This window comes from Sprattus sprattus (assembly GCF_963457725.1).
Source record: "Sprattus sprattus genome assembly, chromosome: 6".
Classification (NCBI taxonomy): Eukaryota; Metazoa; Chordata; class Actinopteri; order Clupeiformes; family Clupeidae; genus Sprattus; species Sprattus sprattus.
This window is the reverse complement of record NC_137925.1, coordinates 28,521,332-28,546,360: the sequence shown is the minus strand read 5'-3', so window position 1 is coordinate 28,546,360 and position 25,029 is coordinate 28,521,332. Positions and strand designations below refer to the sequence as shown.

General features: G+C 44.2%; 1 protein-coding gene across 4 annotated transcripts in view; it reads right to left on the bottom strand.

Moving 5' to 3' along the window:
• Positions 1 to 25,029, bottom strand: part of rnf111 (ring finger protein 111) — a 73,717-nt gene that overhangs the window by 37,564 nt on the left and 11,124 nt on the right. For all 4 annotated transcript variants that reach the window (XM_080841183.1, XM_080841186.1, XM_080841185.1 and 1 more), the window contains exon 2: positions 19,963 to 21,041. In XM_080841183.1, the coding sequence (XP_080697309.1) occupies positions 19,963 to 20,890 (928 nt within the window). In that variant the 5' untranslated portion in view covers positions 20,891 to 21,041. The remainder of the gene's footprint in view (positions 1 to 19,962; positions 21,042 to 25,029) is intronic.

Sequence of the window (25,029 nt, the reverse complement as noted above, 5' to 3'; positions counted from 1 at the left end):
AAGTCCAACTTTGACCCGTTGGTGGCGCTAGAGTGGTATAATGAGAGACATGAAACTTTGCATGAATAAAGAAGGGACTGTCCTTAATGATTGTTCCAAATTTCACAAAAAGTTACCATATGGTTTGTCCGGTTCATCCACTCAAATTCAGCAGAAAAGCGGCCAAACAGGAAGTGAAGTCATATCTCAGCTAATCTTTGAGATATCAACACCAAACTGGTATGTCACTTGGAAGACACCACAACATGTTCCCATGTGCAAAGGCAACTTCATATCTTGAAAAATGATTGATATAAAGCAAATTGGATACATTGTTAACGCTAAAATAATGCTTTACACATCTGCATGTCAAAAAGTGAAACTCTGATTCAATCACAAGTTCATATGAAGACACCTGGGAATGTTTAGTACACAAATCTGAAAAAAAGTTGACTGTAAGGTGAAAAGCGGATTTTTGGTGAATATTTGAAATATGCATGCTTGACTACTTGCTAGGGTGGTTCTCTATAGAATGTCTCTCTGTCTCCTCATCCGCGCGGCTCCTAAATCTCACACACGCAGTCTCCCCTTAACACACGCGCAGGCTTTGTTTTACGCACACACATTCTCACAGACACACAGCTTGCTGTCACACACATACATTCTCACAGACACACAGGGTAAGCGCACACACACAACCTCCACTCAGTCTAAACTTCAAGGCAAAAGCATTGTAAATGTTGGATTTGAAATGTAATATCCCATTGGCAAGTCTGCAGCATGGATTTTCTATACAGTGACAAATGTTTTTTTTTTTCCCTGGTTCGCAATGTTTGAAGGAGGAAACCGCCATCGCTGCTTGCAGCTATATTTGTTATTACTTTTGCCTATTGCTCTAATTGTGTGCAGGCAGGGCTCGAAATTGGCACCCGCCAAGCGCCAATGGCGTGTAGATTTTTGGGCTGGCGACTAAATTGTCTCCGATGCTCCGCCACTTGGCGAGTGACATTGCGGAGCAAATCTCCCGACTATTGCGCCCGTCATGGTTAAAAATAGCTTGCAACGCCAACACGAACGGGAGAAGTGAAAGGGTAATATAAAGTTCTTAGAATTTGAATACAACAATTACAAATTGCACGCGAATACAATGTTCTAATATTTTGCCAGCGAATACAAACTTCTAATACTTTGAGCTTATAAAGTTCTAATATTTTGAGCACGAATCAAAAGTTGAAACCAACTTAGTTGACCTCACGCAAGTTAACGCAGTTAAACGAAAGCTAAAATGATGTGCCGATTCATTGCCGTTGCATCACCTCAAGCAAAGGTGCAGAGAACATCTAGGGAGGAAGAAACAACAGCCACAACAGCAGCTACAGCTACACCAAGAGCAGGTTGCAGTAGGTGGCTCATTACAAATAATGGGGAGCCGAAATACGTTGACGGTTGTAGTTTAAGCTTAGTAGAAGAGCAATGGCTGAATAAGCTTATCGCCGACCAGTGGGCTCTCGCACGCCCCCTTCAGTGAAGCAGAGGTACTGTTTGCCTTTCCTCTGTTTTTTCAATGCGGTTTTTTGTCAGATCAGTAAGACTATATTATAATAAGCTTTTGAATATCTATGCTGTAGTGTTAGTTGGACAATATGTATCTATCATATAGGTGTCATTTAAAAGCTTAATTTAGATTTTTGTTTTTAGTAGACCTAATGCAGCGCTTCTTATGAGGTTAAATTAATTCATCTGAAGTACATTTTTAATAGCAAACTCCTGAATGTGCTTTTAAAAAAAGGGCATGCAAAAGTAAATTACATAATTAACGTATCGTAAAGGAGGGCCTTTAAGGATTCCCGGGTACAGCATGATACAGCACGTGTTGCGGCTGTCACCAGCCAATTGGGCAATATTGGTTGATTTCTTTTAATCCATTCTGAGAGTGATTAACGATGATATTAAAATCATAGGTGAAGACTGTTTATATCAAACAATGTCAGAGTAGGTCTGAAATGGCAGGTTTAATTTTGGCTGGTAAAAAATATAATTGGCTGGTGAATTTTCTCATCTACCAGCCATGTTGGCTGGTAAGGCAAAAAGTTAATTTCGAGCCCTGTGTGCAGGTGTTGCCTGCTAGCCGTGGCCACCACGGCTGACAGGCGTGCCACCACGCTATTCAGGCCTTCCTCGTTGTTCTACTTTGATGTCGAAATTCTCCTGTGTTGTATTTAGCCCTTTTGTTGATTAAACCCACTAGATACGAGCCCATTTTGTTTTGTGCTTCATTTGTTGCGTATCAGATGAGCTGGTATGTAACAGTGCTGTACTGTATTATGACTGATGCTGTGTTCCAGCACTCCTGTAGCACCAGTATGTTCTGTAACATGACTGATGCTGTGTTCCAGCGCTCCTGCTAGCACCAGTTTGTGCTCTACTGTACTGTAGCGTGATTGATGCTGTGTTCAAGCACTCCTGCTAACACCAGTATGTGCTGTACTGTATTATGACTGATGCTGTGTTCAAGCGCTCCTGCTAGCACCAGTATGTGCTGTACTGTAACATGACTGATGCTGTGTTCAAGAGCTCCTGCTAGCACCAGCATGTGCTGTAACATCTACCTCCAGGATAAAGGGTCTTGCTCTGACCTCAGCAGCTTCAGTAGGGCGCCTCATTCTGCTTCTGCACAGATATATGGCAGTGTTTATGTCTCATATGTCTCGCTCTCTCTCTCAGAGGGCGTATCTTTAGGGAGTCTGACTGTGTAGGGACGGCTGTGAAGCTCTAGTCAAGAACTCTGTTCACCAACCTACTTCCCATGGTGCGCGTACACAACACACACGCGAGCACACACACACACACACACTTCCCTACAACTGCGGGAGGTAATGGGTTTGTTCGTGTGTGTGTGTGTCTGTGGGGGGTGCAGGTGCGTCCTGCTAGGTTATCACACAACCCACCACTTCCCCAACACCTCAGCTTACACACACACACACACACACACACACACACACACACACACACACCCCACATTGCACATCTGTTGGCCAACACTACGGTCCTCTGTCATCATCCACTTGATGACTCCTCTCGCAGGGCTTGCGAGTGCGACTGATCTGGTCGCATATGCGACTGGAATTTTGGCCGTGCGACTTGATTTGAAATCATGGTCGCATGCGTGCGCCTATAAAAATAAGCACAAATGTAAGGCCTGCGCCTAGGTAATGGGCTAATGTTCAAATCTTTGCATCAAAATAAAACGTAGATGGTTCTTATCCACCTGAAGCAAAATATAAATACATTTGGGATTAATACCCTGTCGCGCTATACAAGGTCGCTGTTATGGTTTTCTGGGTTGACTTTGGAGATGGACGTTGATTCAGTGAGGTAACGTTGGCTTCAGCCTTAATGCAGTCATCATACTGTGGTTTGTGGTGAAATCTCAGGTAGTTGAACAAGTTAGCTGTGTTGCTATGCGGCCCAGACACAACTCTAACGCACTCTGTGCATATGATTTGCTCTCGGTTAACATCTCTTGCCCCAACTCTTAAAAGTAAGAAAGCTGTCTTACTACCTTGATGTCTCGCTAGATATTTTTACGGGTGAATTCGAGTGGTATTTTAAGATAGCATGTACTATAACATAGCATGTACTATAACATGTGACGTTGGTAAGCTGAAAGAAAACGTTAGGCTAATGTGCTAGTGTTAGAAAGTTGGCTGACTGACGCCTCACAAATCACATCAACCATTATTGCTGGTTACAATAACGGTGTTATCGGATAGTACAGTGTCTATTTCTCGGTAACTTAAAACAAAAGACACACATCTGTAAACGGAGTGTGGTCCGTCATCTTTGTTTAAAATTTGCAGTTGCCGGAGGGAGCTGGCGTACAAACTTTTAGGCAACCTGCTACCTTGAAAAATGACCGTCACTCTGAGGACTTTAAGGTATTTTATAAACCTGGAAGTGACAGAATAAAGGTTTTCCAGCACGCCTTTTATAGTGGTGCACCTAGATATTTGCTGGTGCTCCCAATTTTTCTGGGTTAGGAGCACAGTGTGTGTATGTGCGTGTGTGTGTGTTTGTAGGGGGGGGGTGACAAAGAAATCCCTAAAATCAGAGGAGGAGTGGAGGAGAGAGAGGAGTGAGGAGGTGAAAGAGGAGGAGGGGAGGGGAGAGTCTCGGAGGAGGTGAAAGAGGAGGAGTGGAGGAGACAGAGGAGGAGGAGAAAGAGGAGGAGTGGAGAGTGAGAGAGGAGGAGGAGGTGAAAGAGGAGGAGTGAGGAGGTGAAAGAGGAGGAGTGGAGGAGAGAGAGGAGGAGGAGGTGAAAGAGGAGGAGTGGAGGAGAGAGACTCGGCATCACAGAGATGTTGAAGGGAAGAGGCAGACAACGCCAGTGAGTTCACAGCTATGCTGAGACTTATTACCTCACCTCAACATCCTTGTGGACACACACACACACACACACACACGAAGGATGAACGTGTGTGTGTGTGTGTGTGTGTGTGTGTGTGTGTGTGTGTGTGTGTGTGTGTGTGTGTGTGTGTGTGTCCATGCAGTGTGTGAATGTGTGTGTGTGTGTGTGTGTGTGTGTGTGTGTGTATGAATGTTTTCATGCAGTGTGTGTGTGTGTTCAGACAGTGTGTGTGAGTGTGAGTGTGTGTGTGTGTGTGTGTGTGTGTGTGTGTGTGTGTATGAATGTTTTCATGCAGTGTGTGTGTGTGTGTGTGTGTTTTCTTTGTCCACTCTGACTCATACTCTGCCAGTAAGTCCATGAAAGCCTACTCCCCATTGGCTCAGCCTCTGTTTGCTGCCATTTGTTTGGTCTCTGGATTCAGAGGAATTTCAGACCCTTCTCCATCTGTGTGTGTTGTGTGTGTGTTTGGGAGTGGAGAGAGATTGTGTCACACACACACTATGAGAGTGAGAGTAAGAAAGAAAGAAAGAAAGAAAGACACACACACACACACACACACACACACACACACACACACACACACGATGTGAAATATGTCCTTTAACACAAGCAACTCTTTGTCCAAAGCAGTTTTCAGCGTATGTGTGTGTGTGTGTGTGTGTGTGTGTGTGTGTTTCCAGCGTATGCATATAAACTCCAAACAGTATCCCCCTCTGCACCGCCTCAACACAGCCAGCAGGCCCTCAGCTGGGTAGGGTAGGGTAGGGCTGGGCCTGGAATGTGTGTGTGCGTATGTGTGTGCGTGCGTGTGTGTGAGAGAGAGGGAAGCAGCACTGTATGTACTGAGAGAGGGAGGGGTAGAGATTTTAAAAGGGGTAGAAATGAGAGATGGTGTGTGTGTGTGTGTGTGTGTGTCATCCTCCACCATTGAGAACAGAGGATAAATAGTGGGAGTCAAATCTGTCTGCCATAAGCTCCTGTCTTCACACACCCTCTAAAGCCCTCATGTGTGCACGCACACACACACGCGCGCACACACACACACACACACACACACACACAAAATCTCTCTCCTTGCCCTGAAACCCTCTGGCACACACACACGCACGCACACACCTCTTTGCCCTGAAACCCTGTTGCGTGCACACACACACGTGCACACACACACGCACACACACACACGCGCGCACACACACACACACGCACACACACACACACACTCTCTTGCTCTCAGCAGTGGCTATGGTCTGAGCTGTAAAGTGATAGAAAAGAGAGCTACAGAGAGAGAGAGAGAGCTACAGAGAGAAAAGACAGTGAGGACAGAGAGGAGAGAGGAGAGAGGAGAGGGCGAGAGAGAGAGAGAGAGAGAGAGAGAGAGAGAGAGAGAGAGAGAGGAGAGAGAGGACAGAGAGGAGAGAGGAGAGAGCGAGAGCGAGAGCGAGAGGAGATAGAGAGAGCTGAGAGAAAACACATAGCTGAGAGAAAAAACATAGGTGACAAAGATCAGACATCCAATCCTAGTCTATATATTTATATATATCAGTGGCGGCTGGTGGTTTTTAAAGTGAGGGATGAAGGACTGCGCGCCTGGTTGCCATTTGCCTGCTTATTCCGTTGGTGGCATAAGTATGTGAGATACAAGTTGTTTCAGGGTGTTTTTGTGGACTACAGTACTACAAAATTAGCCTGGTGACACCAGCCTACGTATTTCCGCCTGAATTGATTTCAAGCTCATACTCAGTCTGGCCTAACCCCGTTGACAATCGTCTCCAGGACTCAAAATTTTGTAGGACCAATCAGCGAACAGTTCAGAGCTGTGACGCAAAACTCGCCTTGGAGGAAAAGACACGAAAAGCTATCGGAAAAGTTGTCTCAACTCTCGAGAACATCAGAAAATTAAAGGAGAACAAGAGTATTTTCTTGTAAGTTTTATGATTGGAAAGGACGTCGTAGCTCTTCTCCCAACTGGCTTTGGGAAGAGTTTAATCTACCGAATGCTTACTAAACGTTGCTGATTGGTTAAGGGAACTCCAATGATTTTAAACCTCAAGATAAGCGATAACCCGCCCATCTCGGAAACCAAAATGCATTGGGTTGGCCCAGACTGAAAGACGGAATGAAATGGAGTCACAGGCTGGTAATGGCCAGGCTACTACAAAATAGCAGGCAGGGATACAATTGATACAAAGCCACCAGTGTGGCACCATTGTACTTAAAAAGCTGGTGGCCAGCATGTCTTTGGACTAGACAAGGCCAGAAGGAAAGGATGCAAAGCCAATTAGTCAAATCAGGCCTACTCTTGATTTGAAAAACTACATTCTAAATTTTGGGCCTACCATTTGGCCTATTTTCCCCCTCAATTACTAAAAATTGGTTATTATTTGACTAATTTCATTTTCAGCTGCAATTGTTTTAAGAAAAATTAAGACACAAGACCAAAAGTGATGCCATTTAAAATGCTCTGAATCATTCACTAACATCCTTTCCACAATATTAAACAACAAGTTACAAAGGGAACTAGAATGCGTTTCGTGAACGAACTGCGAGAGTGTGCTTGCTCTGTTGCGGCCATGACCGAGAGAACAAGTGCCTTGGAATTGGGGCAGGTGTCAGCTCTCCAGCTCTCCCTGCTGGATGAGCATGCACAAATGAGTATGCACAAATGAGTATGCATGAGTGAGTATGCATGAGTGAGTATGCATGAGTGAGTAAACATGAGTGAGTATGCACGAGTGAGTATGCATGAGTGAGTAAACATGAGTGAGTATGCATGAGTAAGTATGCATGAGTGAGTATGCACGAGTGAGTATGCATGAGTGAGTATGCACGAGTGAGTAAACATGAGTGAGTATGCATGAGTGAGTAGAGCCCTGGTATGGAAGGTGTCTCTTAATATTCCTAGTTATACAGTTGAATGGAGAGGGACAGAGAGAGAAGAGGAACCGTGCGCAGGTGTCAGTGAGAGTTGTCAGTGAATCACAGGTGCAAGCCAGTTTAATGAGCCTATTATGATGTCATAATGCCTCAAAGTTCTGCCATGCAAGTCTATGGAGAAAAAAGGTGATGGAAAAAGAGGAATAAAAAAGGAGTGGCAAGGAGTACCGCCACGAAAAGTCATAGCAGCTTGCACCGGATCGGGCCGGAAGTTTTGGTGTTTGAACGGCGTCTCTATCTCAATCGGGCGAGGAGTAGTTAGATGCAAGAAAAACTACTAGAATAAAAAAAAAAATAGTAAAAAACGAAGAACAATAGTGTGCTTCCCTTCGGGCAAGCACACTAACAAGTAAGAGAACATTATTTCAGAACTATAAACATGGGCTGTTAGCCTAACATTGTTTGTGGCAAATGTGGATGTTAATGGATGTTTCAGAATGGTGGTCAATGTGTAGGCTAATTAGAATAGATACGAAACACATCGCGTTCTGAAACATTCATTAACAATTTCCATTCAGAATATTCAGAACCATTCCATCCTCCTACAAAGGCTGCGCCAACTGGGTGTTGAGGGCTCTGCACTCGACTGGCTCACATCTTACCTCACAAACAGGCAACAGTTCATCTCCCTCTCCGGTCACTCATCCACCCTCTCCCCAGTTACGCAGGGGGTCCCCCAGGGATCAGTCCTCGGCCCCCTCCTCTTCATCTGCTACCTCTTCCCCCTTGGTCACATCCTCTGCCAACTCAACCTGGACTTCCACTGCTACGCCGATGACACCCAGATATACGTCACCACCAAATCCCTCCAAAATCCTCCCCTCACCCACATCGAAACTTGCATCTCCACAATAAAAACTTGGCTTACTCACAACTTCCTCAAACTGAACAGTGACAAAACTGAACTCCTCCTCATTGGCACCAAATCCACTCTCAATAAAACTGGTCCCATTTCACTCACCATCAACTCCTCAACCATCACCCCCTCCACCCAGGTACGCAATCTCGGTGTCATCATGGACCCCACCCTTACCTTCACTCCCCATGTCAGCCACATCATCAAGACCTCATATTTCCACCTCCGCCGCATCGCCAAAATCAGACACTGCCTCCCCCCCCCCTGCTGCTGAATCCCTCATCCATGCCTTCATCTCCTCTCGACTTGACTACTGCAACTCCCTCCTTACTGGCATCTCCTCCCATTCCCTCCATAGACTCCAAATGGTCCAAAACTCTGCTGCCCGCCTCCTCACCCACACCCGGTCCCGTGAGCACATCACTCCTGTTCTCCACTCTCTCCACTGGCTCCCCATCAAGCAGCGCATCAACTTTAAAATACTCCTCCTCACCTTCAAAGCTCTTCACCACCTAGCCCCCCCCTACCTGTCTGACCTCCTCCTCCCCCACCGCCCCTCCCGAGCCACCCGTTCCTCCTCCACTCTCACCCTGACTACACCAACATCCCGATTAAAAACTTTTGGCGACAGAGCATTCTCACGCACTGCACCCCGACTCTGGAATTCCCTCCCCCAATCTGTTCGCCACTCTCCCTCACTCACAACATTCAAGTCCCGCCTCAAAACGTACCTCTTCACCCAAGCCTATGATCTTCCCTATCCCTAGCCACCACTACCCAACTGCCTGCACTTCTACCCCCTGTTACATCTCAAAACTCTGTTTTCTTTTTGTGCTGTGTATGCTTGTGTTGTCCCCCCCTGTCTGTAATACCCCCCCCCTTTTCTCTGCCTGTAAATGTAAATGTCTCCTGCTTGTACTGTCCCCCCTGTCTGTACTACCCCCCCCCCCCCCCCCCCCCCCCCCCCCCCCCTCCTCTATGACTCTGTAATCTGCGACTTTGGGTATCTGATAAAGCGCAATACAAAATAAAGATATTATTATTATTATTATTAGAATGTCAGCTGAACGTGAACAGTCAGACTAACAATAGGCATATGAACGATGTAAAAATAAAACAGTACAGCCGATTGTTTTTTTATGGTACCAGTGAGCTATAAGTATTTCGCATACCAGTTAGCATTAACGGCAGCGGTTTTACCATTGGGTTTAGTGACTTGGATTTTTGGAACAGGTTTCCCTGTTGTTTTGATACTAACCTTCTCTCTGTAGCTCAATGAATGAAACGGTTTGTTCAATAAAACATGAACAATATCTTCGTTTTCCATTGCACATCCTCTTTATTTGCCATCTTACTACAACAATCTTTAAGGGTGACGTGTTATCGATATCCTTCTGCATAATGGTGTTAATGTCTAATCCCCTCCCTCCAACGCCAAATCCGTTGTTTACTGGTTAAGCGATGTTGGCGCAGACTCAGACGCTAGGGAGGTCTTTCCTCCCCTGGGCAATGTAAGTGAATGAGCCCCACGAACGGCCTGTATCAGAGACAGATTACATTGATCTCAATGGGAGCCAAAGGGAGGACGTCCTCCGTGCAGTAATTTCTTGTTACGATAGGGGATGCTAATGTTATTTTAACTCAGGGAAACAAATTATAATATGCATAGTATTAAATACTGATATCAAACTGCATTTTTTGAGGAGTTTAGTGAGTTCAATTACAAAAATACATTTCTCAAAAAGTTTGGGGAGGTTCTTCCTCCGTTTCCTCAATGGAAGAACCTCCTCTGATATATATATATATATATATTTTATATATATATTCTAATTGTTTTTCTTTATCATTATCATTATTATTATTATCTTAATTATCTTCTGAATTATTATTATTATCATAACACTGTCTTGTTTATCTTATATATGGATTGAATTTGTATGCTTTGACAACACAAGCACTCAATATGTCAATAAAGCTTATTTGAATTTGAATTTGAGAGAAGAGAGAGAGAGGAGAGAGAGGAGAGAGAAGAGAGAGAAGAGAGAGAGGAGAGAGAGGAGAGAGAGAGGAAAGAGAGGAGAGAGAGAGAGAGCGAGAGAGGGAGAGAGAGAGAGAGAGAGAGAGAGAGAGAGGAGAGAGAGGACAGAGAGGAGAGGAGAGAGAAATCCTGCAAATCAAGAAATTCGAACACAATATCTTAACACCCTTCAGAAATACAAATTGCTTCTAAGACACAAAAAAAAATGACCATATACACGCCCGACTCAAAGAAATGGAGGACGCATTAGATCATAACTCCTTCTGGGAACACTGGAATAATTTTGATAAAACTAGAAAAGAAAAAGTCATCCCATTAGTTGATGGTAGAAAATGGACAGAACATTTTGAAAAATTGTACAAAAAAGGTAACTTAAATTCTGAACAAAAAACCTTAAAATCTCAGTTAGGAAAAGTTGAGGAGACAGAAAAGGACAGGCTAAATCAATGAGATCCCACTATAACATTATCAGAATTAAACTTAAAATGAAAATCCTTCAAGAACAAAAAATCATGTGGCATAGATGGAGTGTATAACCAAATGCTGAAACACAGCACACCTAAATTTAGAGAGGCAACTTTGAAATTATTCAATTTAATCCTTGCCTCAGGCCACTTTCCAGAAAAATGGAAGGTGAGCCACATAACACCAATTCATAAAAAAGGTGACAAACTTAATCCTAATAAAGTAGAGGCATCTCACAGGGCAGCAATTTAGGGAAATTATTCTGTGGCATCCTGAACAACAGAATAACAACATTTATCCAGAACAATAATATAATAAATTCATCCCAGATAGGCTTTTCTCAAAACAACAGAACAACTGACCATACACCTTGCACACACTCATAGAGGAACACGTACAAAATGTTAAAAAAGGTAAAATATTTGGCTGCTTCATTGACTTTAGCAAAGCTTTCGACTCACTATGGCATGACGGACTTATGTTGAAATTAATTGATAGGGGAATTGAGGGCAAAACGTATGACATCATCAAAGATATGTATAAAGACAATAAATGCTGTGTAAAAATTCACAACGGACTAACAGATTATTTTGATCAGACAAAAGGAGTTCGACAAGGCTGTTGCTTAAGTCCAACCTTATTCAATATATACAGTGGTGGCCAAAATTATTAGAACACTAGACATATTTAAGAGTTTTCAGTTGTTTTTGTTGAATTGGCCATTAAAATACCCTAAAAACTAATGAAATATCTACAAAGTCATCATTATGCTCTATAAACCATAGAATAGAGCCATCATAATGAGATTTAGGTCATTTTCCGTACAAAAACAAGCTAGGCCTATTTCACTGTCAATTTCACAAAATCATGTTCCTGCACAGAAGAAGCCAAATTACTTGTGTAATCATTGTCAGGTGTTATTGTGGTTAAATGGATGGTGATGCAAGAGTCTTAGGACACAGCTCGGCGATTTTTTTGAATGTACAAGGCCTATCCTGCTCATTAAGTGATTGGTAACATCAGGGTTTTGTCACTGAGGCCACACCACCAAATGGTATAGATCCAAAGCCTCTAGAAGCAGTCTTGAAGCACATGATGCTCTTTGAACATGGCTAAGGTGAAGAAGGAGCTAACAAATGAGCAACGGGTTCGAATAAAGGCTTTTTTGATGCTGGCTGGAGTTACTGCCGCATAGCCAAGGACTTGAGATGCAGTCCAAGCACTGTAAAGTACACTTTAGACCACCATGGCACCAGAACCGAAAGGGGAGAGGTTTCAAAAAGAAACTCTCAGACACACAAGTGAAGCATCTCAAAATTCTCAGTCTTCAGGACCGAAGAAAGACTTTACAAGAACTGTGTGACGAGATTAACATCACAATGACTAATGGTGCAACAGTGTCTTCAAGAACTGTCCTTCGGAAACTGGGAGAAGAAGTACTTTTTGGCAGAATAGCATCAAAGAAACATTACTGAAAGAGAACAATTGAGTGTAACGCCTGAAATTTGCAAAAGAACACAAGAAATGGACAAAGAAAGATTGGTTTAAGTGTTGTGTACTGATGAGTCCAGGTTTTAATAGTTTGGCAACAAGCAAAGCGTGTATGTTCCACGAAGTGAGGGGGGGAGATATAAAAATTAGTGTCTCTTGCCTACAGTTAAACAAGGAGGGGGTAGTATTATAGTGTGGGGTGCAATTTAAGCCTCAGGAACAGGTGACTTTGGCTAAATTGATGGCATCATGGATACAAAAGTATACCACAACATTCTGGTGAGGCACGGAGTTCCTTCTTGGAGACATCTTATTGAGCCTGGATTTATTTTCCAAGAGGACAATGACCCTAAACATTATTTTAACTATTGCCGGATCTACTGGCGACAAGGAATCTGCTGGAACATTGATAATGATGGACCGGCCCTATCAAAGTCCGGACTTCAAACCCATCAAGCAAATTCGGAGCAAGTTGGAAAATAAACTCGACAGATCTATTGTAAATTCCAAGGAAAGTCTTTGGCTTGAGTTGCAGAAGGCATGGGATAACATTAGTGTTGAAGTTCTCAAGAAATATATTGACTCTATGCCAGAGAGATGTGCTGCTGTAATTGCTGCAAAAGGTGGACGTACCACTTATTAAAGTTAAAAGTGGTTAAAAACAGTAGGACTCACTTCATCTGATATTTTTTTGTGCTCAGAACAGCCATCTGCATGTTTCATGAACATTATGAAATGAAATCATGTTTTGGAGGCAAAAAAAAGCTTATTATTCTCAGATCTGTCAGGTGTTCTAATAATTTTGGCCACCACTGTATATATAAATGATTTGGCCACAAAAATGGAAAGATCTTCATCCCCAGGTCTTACACTTTTACACAAAGAAATGAAATGCCTGCTTTTTGCCGACAATCTACTCCTACTCTCCCCTAGTGCAGAGGCGCTTCAGGAAAGTCTGAATATTGTCAACGAATACAGTCTTACATGGGCCATTCCAATTAACCTGGATAAATCAAAAATCATTGTATTCCAAAAAAGACACTCAAAACACAATAATAATTACAGCTTCACAATTGGCGAAGAAAAACTGTACCAAGTTAAAACATATTGTTATTTAGGACTAATGATTTCTTCAACTGGACTTTTTTGATGGAGCAATAACTGATCTAACGGAAAAGGCAAGAAAAACCTATTACATGTTCAGGAAATACCTACTAAAACATAACCCCCCCAAAAAACTCTGGCTAAAACTTTTTGATACTGAAACCTATACTACTGTATGGGAGTGAAGTTTGGGGAACTAAATTAAAAAAAAAAATTGGACTCATGGGACAAGATTCGAAGATTGAAAAATTAAGTTTGTACGGAGTTTCAAAGTGTGTTTTTCGCGACTCTTATCATAAAACAGTTGCCGGCTTACCTGAAATCTGTGACGTCAGCGTCAGTAGACTTCATTCTAGAACAGTCGTTCTCAAAGTGTGGTCCGCCAGTGCCCCATAATGGTCCTCCACGGCCAAAAGCAAATTATTGCGACATTTCTAACATACAACTCAGAACGAAGAGAACACAGCCAGTAGCCTAATCTAATAAAGAGTTGCCTAATCTATTAACAAGGTCATGGATTGGTGGTTTAAGACAGGGACTATGAAAAGAAAATTAAATGAGAAAGCCTCTGACACAGACAAGGAGAAGGTGCAACGACGAGATGGTTCAGCCTTATTGGGCAATATCCCGCCGCGGAGCTGCATTCAAACAGCGTTTTTTTCTCCCGCTGCGGAGACAACAAGATGATAACTATATTCTGTGTTGTGTGACGTTGGATAATGACAGCTCTTAATTCCGAAATGATGTCTACTAGGATGCATGTATTAATTCCAGTGGGCTAGCCTACTGTTGGTACTAGAGGTCGACCGATATGGGTTTTTCTATAACCGATGCCGATGCCGATACTTAGAGGTCAGGGTTAACCGATAGCCGATATGGGCTGCCAATTTTTTTTGGCCAGTTTTCCCATTAATTTGCATGCTAAAGCGTCACACTAATAATAAGTAGATGCACACAATTTTACTCCCCTACTAGTATCTTAAGTCTGAAGTCCGTGCCCCCGTACACACACACACACACACACACACACACACACACACAGCCTAATACTTACAAACATCCATAATCTAGGAATCCAGAGGACCCCCCCCCCTTTTTTTTTATGTATTATTTATTATTTTTGTTATTATTATTTTAGTTATTCTTTTCTTCAATGTATATACATATATGTATGTGAACAGACTATGACTTGTCTTTATTTTAGGGTTGCTGTCTGGGCCATGGGAGGGGGGAAGGGAGAATTCTTTGTAAAACTTTTTTTTTTTTTTTTTTTTTTTTTTTTTTTTTTAAATCGGCCGATGCCGATAGATTTAAAAATGACAAATATCGGCCCGATACATCGGCCGACCGATATATCGGTCGACCTCTAGTTGGTACTGAATTACTGCGGTCTGTATACGCATCTTTGTGTTTTGTGATACATTGGCCTGTCTGAGTGTGTGATGGGATTGGGAGTATGAGGCTGTGAGCGAACTATAGTTTGTAACATAACCAAGTCACGCATGGAGCAGGGTTCCAGGTGCTTTGCCTTGCACATCATCATATCTATAACCAGCCTACCGGTACGTAAAAAAAGGAGAGCCCACCCGCGAAATTCATGTGCCGCTAAAAATTGTCTGGCGCCAGGTCTGTGTTTAGGCATGTTTTTCCGGGGATTTTCTATTTAGTTAGGTAGTCCGCGAGTTTTTTTTTATTGGCTAAGTGGTCCTTGGTCTGAAAAAGCTTGAGAAACACTGTTCTAGAACTAGTGATGGAGGCTGAAGAAGTCCGCGATTTCAAGCAAGTTTATGTCACAGACTCGAGCGAAGATTCAGAAATTGAGGAAGACTATGATCAGGATCAGTTAGTACACGAGATTGAGGGCATTTAGCCGTACCGATCACGAGAAGCAGTTCTGAAGACTGCACGCAGCCGTGGAAAGTTCATGAGCGGCCCATTGAGTTAAAATAAACGTCAATCAAATCTTGTTCCTGTGAAAAACGCTTTTTTCTCCGACAGCTGAATCTGGTGGGAGTCCAACCAATATATATAACACAAGTTGACAATCAACTTCTCACCTATGGTGTCTGTCGAACTCACTTGCAGCCTACTGATTTTTGTTTAACCTCCTATCTTGATCTAATTCTTTTTATTCAGACGTTATATAACTTTCATGACCACAAATATAAATCGGCCAGCGATTTAAATTTTTTATTTTTTTCAAAAATTCATGTAGAATGGTCGAAGCAAAGCCTCATGGGAAATGGCACCTGCGTATCGCTCTGCCTTTGTACAGTGAACGTATCTTGGGCCAGATGGGCTCGTTGTGAGCCGGTGGTGGGCCGGTGCAGACAAAATTGTCCTGGTGGATTTTTGTTTCCCACTCCGCCCCTGACAATGTGCATGTGGATGGGGCGCACGAAAACACGGTAGGCGAAATTCCGAGAGATATGCAGAGACTGCAAAACAGCGAATGGTAAGGACGACTTTCACCTTGTTCGCAGTGACCAAGTTCAAAAGAGTCCCGCCGTTGCCGTCATTTCCATTTTATAACGCGGGCGGAAGTGAGCACTTGGGAAGTCGGTAGCTCAGTGGCGCGGAATTCAAATGTTGATTTTAACAAGTATATGTATATTTTAAGAAAACATATACATCGATTGTGTAATACCTCCTTTGTTTTATTTATTTGAAAAATGTTGTATTGAGGTGTCATATGCATTTTAAAAGAAAGCAGTGTAGAGTTTTATTTATATAATAGATAGATATTTAATTTAAATGTATTATTTTTCCTGTTACTCAGCAAAACTAGGGGGGTCTGGGGGCATGCTCCCCCATAAGATTTTTTGGAAAATATCCTTTTAAATAGTGTCCTCTAGTGGGTTTTAGGAAGAGAAATTAACACATTTATAACAATAAACATAATGAAGACATCTGCTGAGATAGGTGCTAATTATACGGTAGCATGGTAGGGATTTGTAGCTCAAGTGAGAAGGTTAACATTTTAGGCTAGAGTTCACTAGCTAGTTAGCTGGTGGAGCTACTGAATAGGGTAGCATACCCACAGGATTAATGAACCAGCATGATAAAATAGAGCCACGATATCTACCAATCACTCGTGATGATTTAACCATTTAGTTTCTTTTACTATTTTCAGCTATACCTTTATATCCAGCAGCTGATTATGGCAGCTTTCACCAGCTTGGGTCGGACAGTTGCTCCAAGTCTGTTTACTAAACGTTATCACTGTCTGTCTGCACACTCACTAGGCTCACTCACTCAATACCAAACAGAGCCGTGCACTTGCCACAACAGTCTCATACAGACGGGAGTCCTGTGCTACTCGAGACTTTTTTCTTTCTAACTCTAAAAAATTAAACAAAATTAGTTCACTTAATCGGTTGCAAGGTGTGAATTTGACGATGCGATGTCATGCTAAACACGTAGCGAAAACAGTAGGCTTTACGTATCCACAACGAAGTGCACCTGTTGGTAATACAAAAGGACCACCAGTAAGACTGAATACAACGTTATGGATATCTCAGCAATCACATAAAACGGGAAATAACTGCCTTAATGTTGTTCAACTCTTATAATAATTGTAAGTCGTCCAAATTCAAGTAACCCATTCTTCAACACTATCTGCTACATTACGCTGCAAACCCATGACACCGTTATGAGCGACGCGATTTCTAAACCATCCATCGTGACGTGGCCCACAGCTCACTCAAAGCGATGGAAGCATATCGCGTGCTGTCATGGGTTTGCAGCGTTATCTTCAAACAGAAAGTAAGGTTAAATCTCCATTGCAATATATTTCGAGGGTTTGGGAAATAGTTGCTGCTGATTTGCTTGTTTCTTATTTACATGTTTGGTGGAGGCAATCCAGAATTACTGTTGATAAAATAATTATCAGACCCCCCCCCCCCCCCCCTAAAAAAAACAACTCTTCGGATCTGCACGATTCACACAAGTCACCCAAACTGACGTGGAAAAAGCGGGAGGCGCCGAAAAGCGCCGTGTTTGCATCCTTGATTGTAATGACTTTACTTTTGTATGTATCTATTTGTTTTATTTTGTATTTACTAGGTCCGGGACTCGATTAAAAAAATTAATCGAATTAATCAGAGGCTTTGTAATTAATTAATCGAAATGAATCGCATTTTAATCGCAAATAAATATTTCACCTGAGAACAGTGAGAAGTAATTTTTTTCACATGGATTTTTAGTATACCATTGAATAATGACTGAATACATAAGCTTAAGCAACACAAATATTGTTTATTTTTGTTCAAGTCCAACAGACCAATGCAATTTTTGCCATTAAGTGTAGCAATACCATATTTAGAAATGTAGTACATTTCAGAAATCCAGGTAGCCTATAGATAGGTAGACCTTCTGTAAACTATAATACTTTGGGTTTTTTAAGTAAAACACAATACTTTCAAGTACATTCAGAACATTGGAAACCCTGACTGTTAGAAAACATCTCTGGTTGTACCCGGAGTCAGGCTTAACGTCCACGCTAGCTGCTATATGTTTTGCATTGAGGTGATACTCGATGTGCCGCGGTGATATGCGAATTCCTTGTTGCATAGCTTGCACTGAACCATGTTCTTATCGACGCCTCCATCCGTTCATTTTTTGTAACAAAATGTCCCATTCACTGGGCCAACCAACGCGGTCTCATCAGCTTCTTTGTTCATGTTCACTGTGCCACTGTGGTTTGTTGTTCAACTCATAGACATATATATGTATGTCTAAGGTTCAACTTGTTTGAACCGAATGTATGCGCGTTAGTTTGTGCGCCAGTATAATCGGTCCGTCTGAAACTCCTCCAGTGAGAAACGTTCCGCGGTGCAAAAATAGATACGATTAAAATGCGTACATTTTTTTAAACGCGTTAATTTTTGTGAAATGAATTATTCTTAATTAACGCGTTAAAGTCCCGGCCCTAGTATTTATATAATTGATCTGTTCCTGTATGACCATTATTATTTTTACTATTGTTATTATTATATTGTTATTATTATAAGTGCTTTGGCAACAGTGTATCGTACATTCATGCCAAACATTTGAATTCATGCCGAACATTTGAATTGAATTGAGAGGAGAGAGAGAGGAGAGAGAGAGAGAGGACAGAGAGGACAGAGAGGAGAGAGAAAGGAGAGAGAGAGAGAGAGGAGAGAACAGAAGGAGTAGATTTGATTCCTTCTCATTCCAAACGATTTTCCTAGTGTGTGTGTGTGTGTGTGTGTGTGTGTGTGTGTGTGTCTCGAACACATACTGATACATGCTCTAACTGGTGGTTTGAACCTGTGTGTGTATGGGCTGCTACATGTTGACTGTTAGTCTGTACTTGTGTGTGTGTGTGTGAGCATGTGTGTGAATGAGCATACGTGTGTATGTGCATGTGTGTGTATGTGCATGTGTGTGTATGAGCATGTGTGTGTATGAGCATGTGTGTGTATGAGCATGTGTGCGTATGAGCATGTGTGCGTATGAGCATGTGTGTGTATGAGCATGTGTGTGTATGTGCATGTGTGCGTATGAGCATGTGTGTGTATGAGCATGTGTGTGTATGAGCATGTGTGCGTATGTGCATGTGTGCGTATGAGCATCTGTGTGTACATGTGGACACTTGTGTGTATGATGACACTGCCTTCATCAGGTTGGAGCAGGGACACACAAGAGATACGCAGGACAGGGCAATGTCATAGAGCAGAGCATTACTGAACTCCTAATAAGGTAGGGGTGTGTGTGTGTGTGTGTGTGTGTGTGTGTGTGTGTGTGCTTCGACACAGTGTGGGGGGAAACTAGATGAGCAACATCGGTTTGCCAGCGTTAACACAGTCAGCTTTTTTTTCATTTAACACAATATAACAAATACTGTTAAGTAAAAGGTGCTTTATGCATGATTTATTTAGTTATTTTTATTACAAAAATGTTTTACTTGAAATTGCATCAGAATGTGGAGAATTAACCGGTATGATGTCATGTCAAACACTCCTATGCTCGGTGTTGCCCAGACATTCACCAAAGTTAGCATGCTAACCAGCTAGAGCTGAACCGCCCTCCCTCACAATACCACTTTGGACTCAAGGAGGCGCTACCGAGTGACTGTAACGAAAACATCAAGGCAAAGCAAAGGGCTGTCACAGGGAGAAACCCGCGTAAGACACACACATACACGCGCACACGCACACGCACACGCACACGCACACGCACACACACAGGCAGAAACCCACGTGATCAGGAATGGTGTTATTAATAGCTACAATTCCATTTCAGAGGCTGAAATAAGGACAGTTAAAGTGTTTGTTAATTTGTGGACCTACAGAGAGAATTGACGACCACACCCCAAGTCAACTTGGCTATCCTGTAGTTGGTAGAGAAGTAGCTCAGTAGCTAGCTCAAGTAGCTCAGTAGCTAGCCCAGGTAGCTCAGTAGCTAGCTCAAGTAGCTCAGTAGCTAGCTCAAAAGCTTGAGACTTAATGAAAGACCTACGGGGCTCAGTTTGGAACACATAAAAAAAGCTTAGATATCTTATCATAGAAACGTTTTCAACTTTTCATGCTACATGGAGCCTTTACCTGGGCCAAACTTGTGCGTGTGTTTTTGAGTGCGTGCGAGTGTGCATGCGTGTGTGCGTGCGAGTGTGCGTGCGTGTGCGTGTGTGCGTGCGTGTGTGTGCCTGCGTTAGCAGCGTACCTGCGTTAGCCGCGCTGCTCTGTGTGCTGCTGACGTCCAGGTAGACGTCGTCGTCGTGCTCGCTGGTAGAGGGGGTGGAGTCAGCGCTGAGCTCGTCGGAGGAGGAGGAGGAGCTCTGGAGGAGGGCGTACTTCCTGCGCACAAACGACTCGCGCTGCTTCTTCCGCTGCAGCAGGAGGCGCTCTTTCTGCTTGCTGGTCCTCTGCGCTCCCCCAGAGCCCCCGCCCCCGCAACCGACCACTCCGGCTGACGCCTTCACCAGCCGCTTCCTGTGGGGGTGTGGCCGCCGCGAGCTCAGGCACTGGCGCTTCAGAAGCACCGCCTCTGGCTCCGCCCACTTCTGGGAGCGGCTGGCCCGAGTCCGAGCAAGGGGAGGCGGTGGCTGGGAGCGTGTGTGTGCGCCGTGTGTGTGTGCGCCGTGTGTGTGCGTGTGCGTGGAAACCCCCGACCCCGCCACACCGGTGGCCCTGGGGCCCTCTCCCCCCTCCTCGTCAGTGCTGAGCGTGTCGGAGTCTCCGAAGCGAAGGCTGGAGGAGTGCGAGGAGGCGCACTCGCTCAGGGAGGACTCTGGGTGGCGCTCCTCCTCGCTGCGGCCCTCAAGCACGGCCGGGGGCACGCGGGGGGTCAGTGGGGGAGGGGCGGGGGCTTTCAGGGCGGAGCAGTCTGAGGGCCCCGCTGCCTGCTGGCTCTTGCGCTTCTTGCGCCCGGGGAGGCCCCTGTCGCGGTCGCACTCGTGCTCCGCGTCCCGTAGGGGGCGATGGCGAGCCTCCTGGAACTCGCTGCCGGCCTTCCCCAGCATGTCCACGTCCGCAGGGAAGCTCTTGGTGGTGTCCATGGGCTCCGGAGGGGGCGGGGCCAGCGGAACCTTCAGCGGGCCCTCAGACTTCCGCTGCGCCGCCGTGCCCCCCGCGGGGACCTCGCTCTTCATCGCTCGCGCCCTTCGACCCCGGAGCAGGGGAGGCGCAGGCGTCCACCGGGCACGCTCCACTCGCAGGAGGCGGAGAGAGGAGGAAGATGAGGAAGACTGCCACAAAGATCACGGATCCATCACAGGCTTCACTGGCCACCCTCAGCTGCTGCTGTAAGACACACACACACACACACACACACACACGTAAATATTCTATTATTTAAGAAACAGTGCGTGTAACAGCGCTGAGTAACAACTGACGATAGAAGGAGAAAAAGAGCTAATGCACTGCCAAGTGGTATATCAACAAATTCTCATTAATGGATCGGTTTTGATACCCAAAATTCCACGAGTAGAAGAATCATGTGCATTGAAGAAAAAGAAGGAATGCAAGGGGTATCTGAATCTGAAATAGAAGAAGAGGGACGTTGTGATCAAAGAGATCAACCCTACACCTCTACTGAGGGTGCTAGCCATGCTATAGTCTGCTGGCTTGCCCAGATTTTGGTTTTGCTTATGGCTTTTCCACCTTAGTTTTGTTAGCATTTTTGCCTGTTCTTTAAGAAGTAAAGTTTTAAGTTTTATGTAAAATGGTACAATGATCTAGCTCTGATTATTGTGGTTTTGAGTGCCTACTGTTTTGTTTCATTCACTCTTAAAAGGGGCCTGCATCTTTACACCGTGCCTACTGTTTTGTTTCATTCACTCTTAAAAGGGGCCTGCATCTTTAAACCGTTTAAGATTTAAGGAGAAACGGTCTTGTTAGATGTGTAACATTAATGAATGCGGACTCTTTTTTGGGGATTTTTCTGGATCCGCCTTAAAAAAATCTGAGACTCTAGCCTAGGACGAGCAGTCTGTCTGTGCTAGCCAGGTATACATAAGCTTCTATGTTTTATTGATTGTGACCTGAAATAATATATACTTTTTAAAACATTTTTGAGTCTGACTGTTTTAGCACAGATATGTGAATAGAATTGTCTCTCTTTGTACGGACATGTTTATAGGCCATCTATAAATATCTATCTGCTATTCTAATTTGCCATCTTTAGTTTAGAATGTATTGAACTATTTATGTTTAGTTTGATATGACAGACATGGTAGTGGTGGCTTTGTGGTCATCTTGCGCCAACTTTAACCCCCACTGAAGTAAGTGAAGTATTTGGGATTGCGGAATCTAGAACATGCTGCATGCATTTTTTTGTCAGTGACTGTCGCAGAGGAACACTGCTATGTGCGCGTCCGTCGGAACCTAATGCTTTTCATGGACCACAAAGACGCTTCAGAGAGCAAACATGTAAACAGATGTGACGATGTGGTGGGGAGGTGTTGTAGTGGAGAACCATGTGACACATATGCCATCACCTTAATTTCATAGCACCTTCTGTAAAATGGCAAGCACCCCCATAGCACCTGCAGAACAAAATCTCTGGCACCGCCACTGGTTGTGTATAGGGCAGGCACATGCACGCACACACACGTGCACGCTCACACACACGCACACACACACGAGAAAGAGACAGACAGAGAGGAAGAGGGGAAGAGAGAAAGAGAGAGACAAAAGGGTGGAGAAAGAAAGCACTGGACAACATACAAACAGACAACCTGAGGAAAGACTGGGGGTGTAGGATCCCTGGGTAGACTATACACATGGGCATGTGTGTGTGTGTGTGTGTGTGTGTGTGTGTGTGTGTGTGTGTGTGCTTGTCTGTGTGTGTGTGTGTGTTGTGTGTGTGTGTGTGTGCTTGTGTGTGTGTGTGTGTGCTTGTGTGTGTGTGTGTGTGCTTGTGTGTGTGTGTGTGCTTGTTTGTGTGTGTATGTGTGCTTGTGTGTGTGTGTGTGCTTGTGTGTGTGTGCATGTGTGTGTGCGTGCTTGTGTGTGTGTGCGTGTGTGTGTGTGCGTGTGTGTGTGCGTGTGTGTGTGCGTGTGTGTGAGCTGGAGCACACAGCTGTGGGGTTACAGCAGCAGATCGCAGCGGCCATGTAAAGTGCTCCTCCATGCAATATTCATGCTCCTCACAGAGGCCTGCTGTTTATGCCAGCGCACAAGGAAATGACATAGTTACCACGCGCATCACTTCCATGTTTGATTACTCCACCACACCATCCCTCCTCTTTTCTTTCTTCTTTTTCCCTTCTACCCACCTTTCTCTCCATCCACCCATCCTCAGAGCTTCAGTCCCAGATCCTCCCATATGCTGAATTATGAAAGCAGTCCATCTGTGTATGTGTGTGCGTGTGTGTCGGCGCGCGTGTGTGTCGGCGCGCGTGTGTGTGTGTGTGTCATTGATGAACACAAAAAGACACAGAATCGTCACTGCAATGGTTCAAATGAATCCATTATCTGTGCGTATGTGTGGTGTGGTGTGTGTGTGTGTGTGTGTGTGTGTGTGTGTGTGTGTGTGTGTGTGTGTGTGTTGGTCAGGAATCTGCAGATACAGCAGAGCTCCAAAGAGCAGCTTCAAGCCTGTGTGTGTATGTGTGTGTGTGTGTACAGTGTGTGTGCTCAGTGCCCTGCTCCACTCAAAGGCCGGGTCCGACACCCAGACCACCCAGTGTGCGCATCTGAGCAACCTCTGCCTGCAAAACACTCTCACTCACTCACTCACTCACTCACTCACTCACTCACTCACTCACTCACTCACTCACTCACTCACTCACTCACTCACTCACTCACTCACTCACTCACTCACTCACTCACTCACTCACTCACTCACTCACTCACACACTCACTCACACACTCACACACTCACACACTCTCTCTCTCTCTCTCTCTCTCTCTCTCTCTCTCTCTCTCTCTCTCTCTCTCTCTCTCTCTCTCTCTCTCTCTCTCTCTCTCTCTCTCTCTCTCTCTCTCTCTCTCTCTCTCTCTCTCTCTCTCTCTCTCTCTCTCTCTCTCTCTCTCTCTCTCTCTCTCTGTCTCTCACACACTCTCTGTCTCTCACACACTCTCTCTCTGTCTCTCACTCTCTCCCTCATACACACACTCTCCTTCTCCCTCTCACACACACTATCCTTACAGAGGCCTTGGCATTTAAGCCATGTTTGCATCTAGCCAGCATTCGTACCCGAGGCCATCTGGTTATCTGTGCTTGGGTTCTGAGTGTGAAGAGGGGTGTGCTGGAACGTCCTACCGTGTGTGTGTACAGTGTGTGTGTGTGTGTGTGTGGGGGGGGGGGGGGGTAGGCCTGTGTGTGTGTGTGTGTGTGTGTGTGTGTGTGTGTGTGTGTGTGTGTGTGTGTGTGGGTGTGTGTGGTCATCTGTGTTTGGGTCCTGAGTGTGGAGAGGGTGTGCTGAAAACGTCCTACTGTGTTGGTCTATGGTGTGTGTCAGAGGAGGTTCTTCCATTGAGGAAACGGAAGAAGAACTTTTTGAGAAATGTATTTTTGTAATTTAACAGACTAAACTCCTTTAAAAATGCAGTTTGATATCAGTATTTAATACTATGCATATTATAATTTGTTTCCCTGAGTTAAAATAACATTAGCACCCCCTCATAACAAGAAATTACTGCACGGAGGACGTCCTCCCTTTGGCTCCCATTGAGATCAATGTAATCTCTCTGATACTGGCGGTTCGTGGGGCTCATTCACTTACATTGCCCAGGGGAGGAAAGACCTCCCTAGCGTCGGAGTCTGCGCCAACATCGCTTAACCAATAAACAACGGATTTGGCGTTGGAGGAAGGGGATTAGACTAGGGCTGCAACTATCGAGTATTTTTGGAATCGAGTATTCTACCGAGTATTCCATCGATTAATCGGATAAAAATTACTTTTGCGTTTTTAAACAACAATACCAATAGTGCGTCCTGCAACCAGGTTCAAAGCGCAACAGCTGTGTGTATGTGTGTGACCACACTTGCGATAGGGAGAAATGAAGAGTGCATGACATGAGATCTTTGAGAATTGTTTGCTTACTTACTACCTAACATGATGCCTAGTCATCACTATCAACTAATAACATAGGCTAAAAATAATCACAAGTAGTGTACGTTCCAACTAGTGCTAGTGTCTATATTAGTTAGCAATCACACATCTGCTAGCTAGCGTCAACTTTTACGTTACATTGTAGAGGCTCAGCATGGTGACCTGTTAATGTTTTTGTTGGTTCTAGTCTGTTAAAACACCCACAATACCAAAAGCAGTCTTCTTTATCT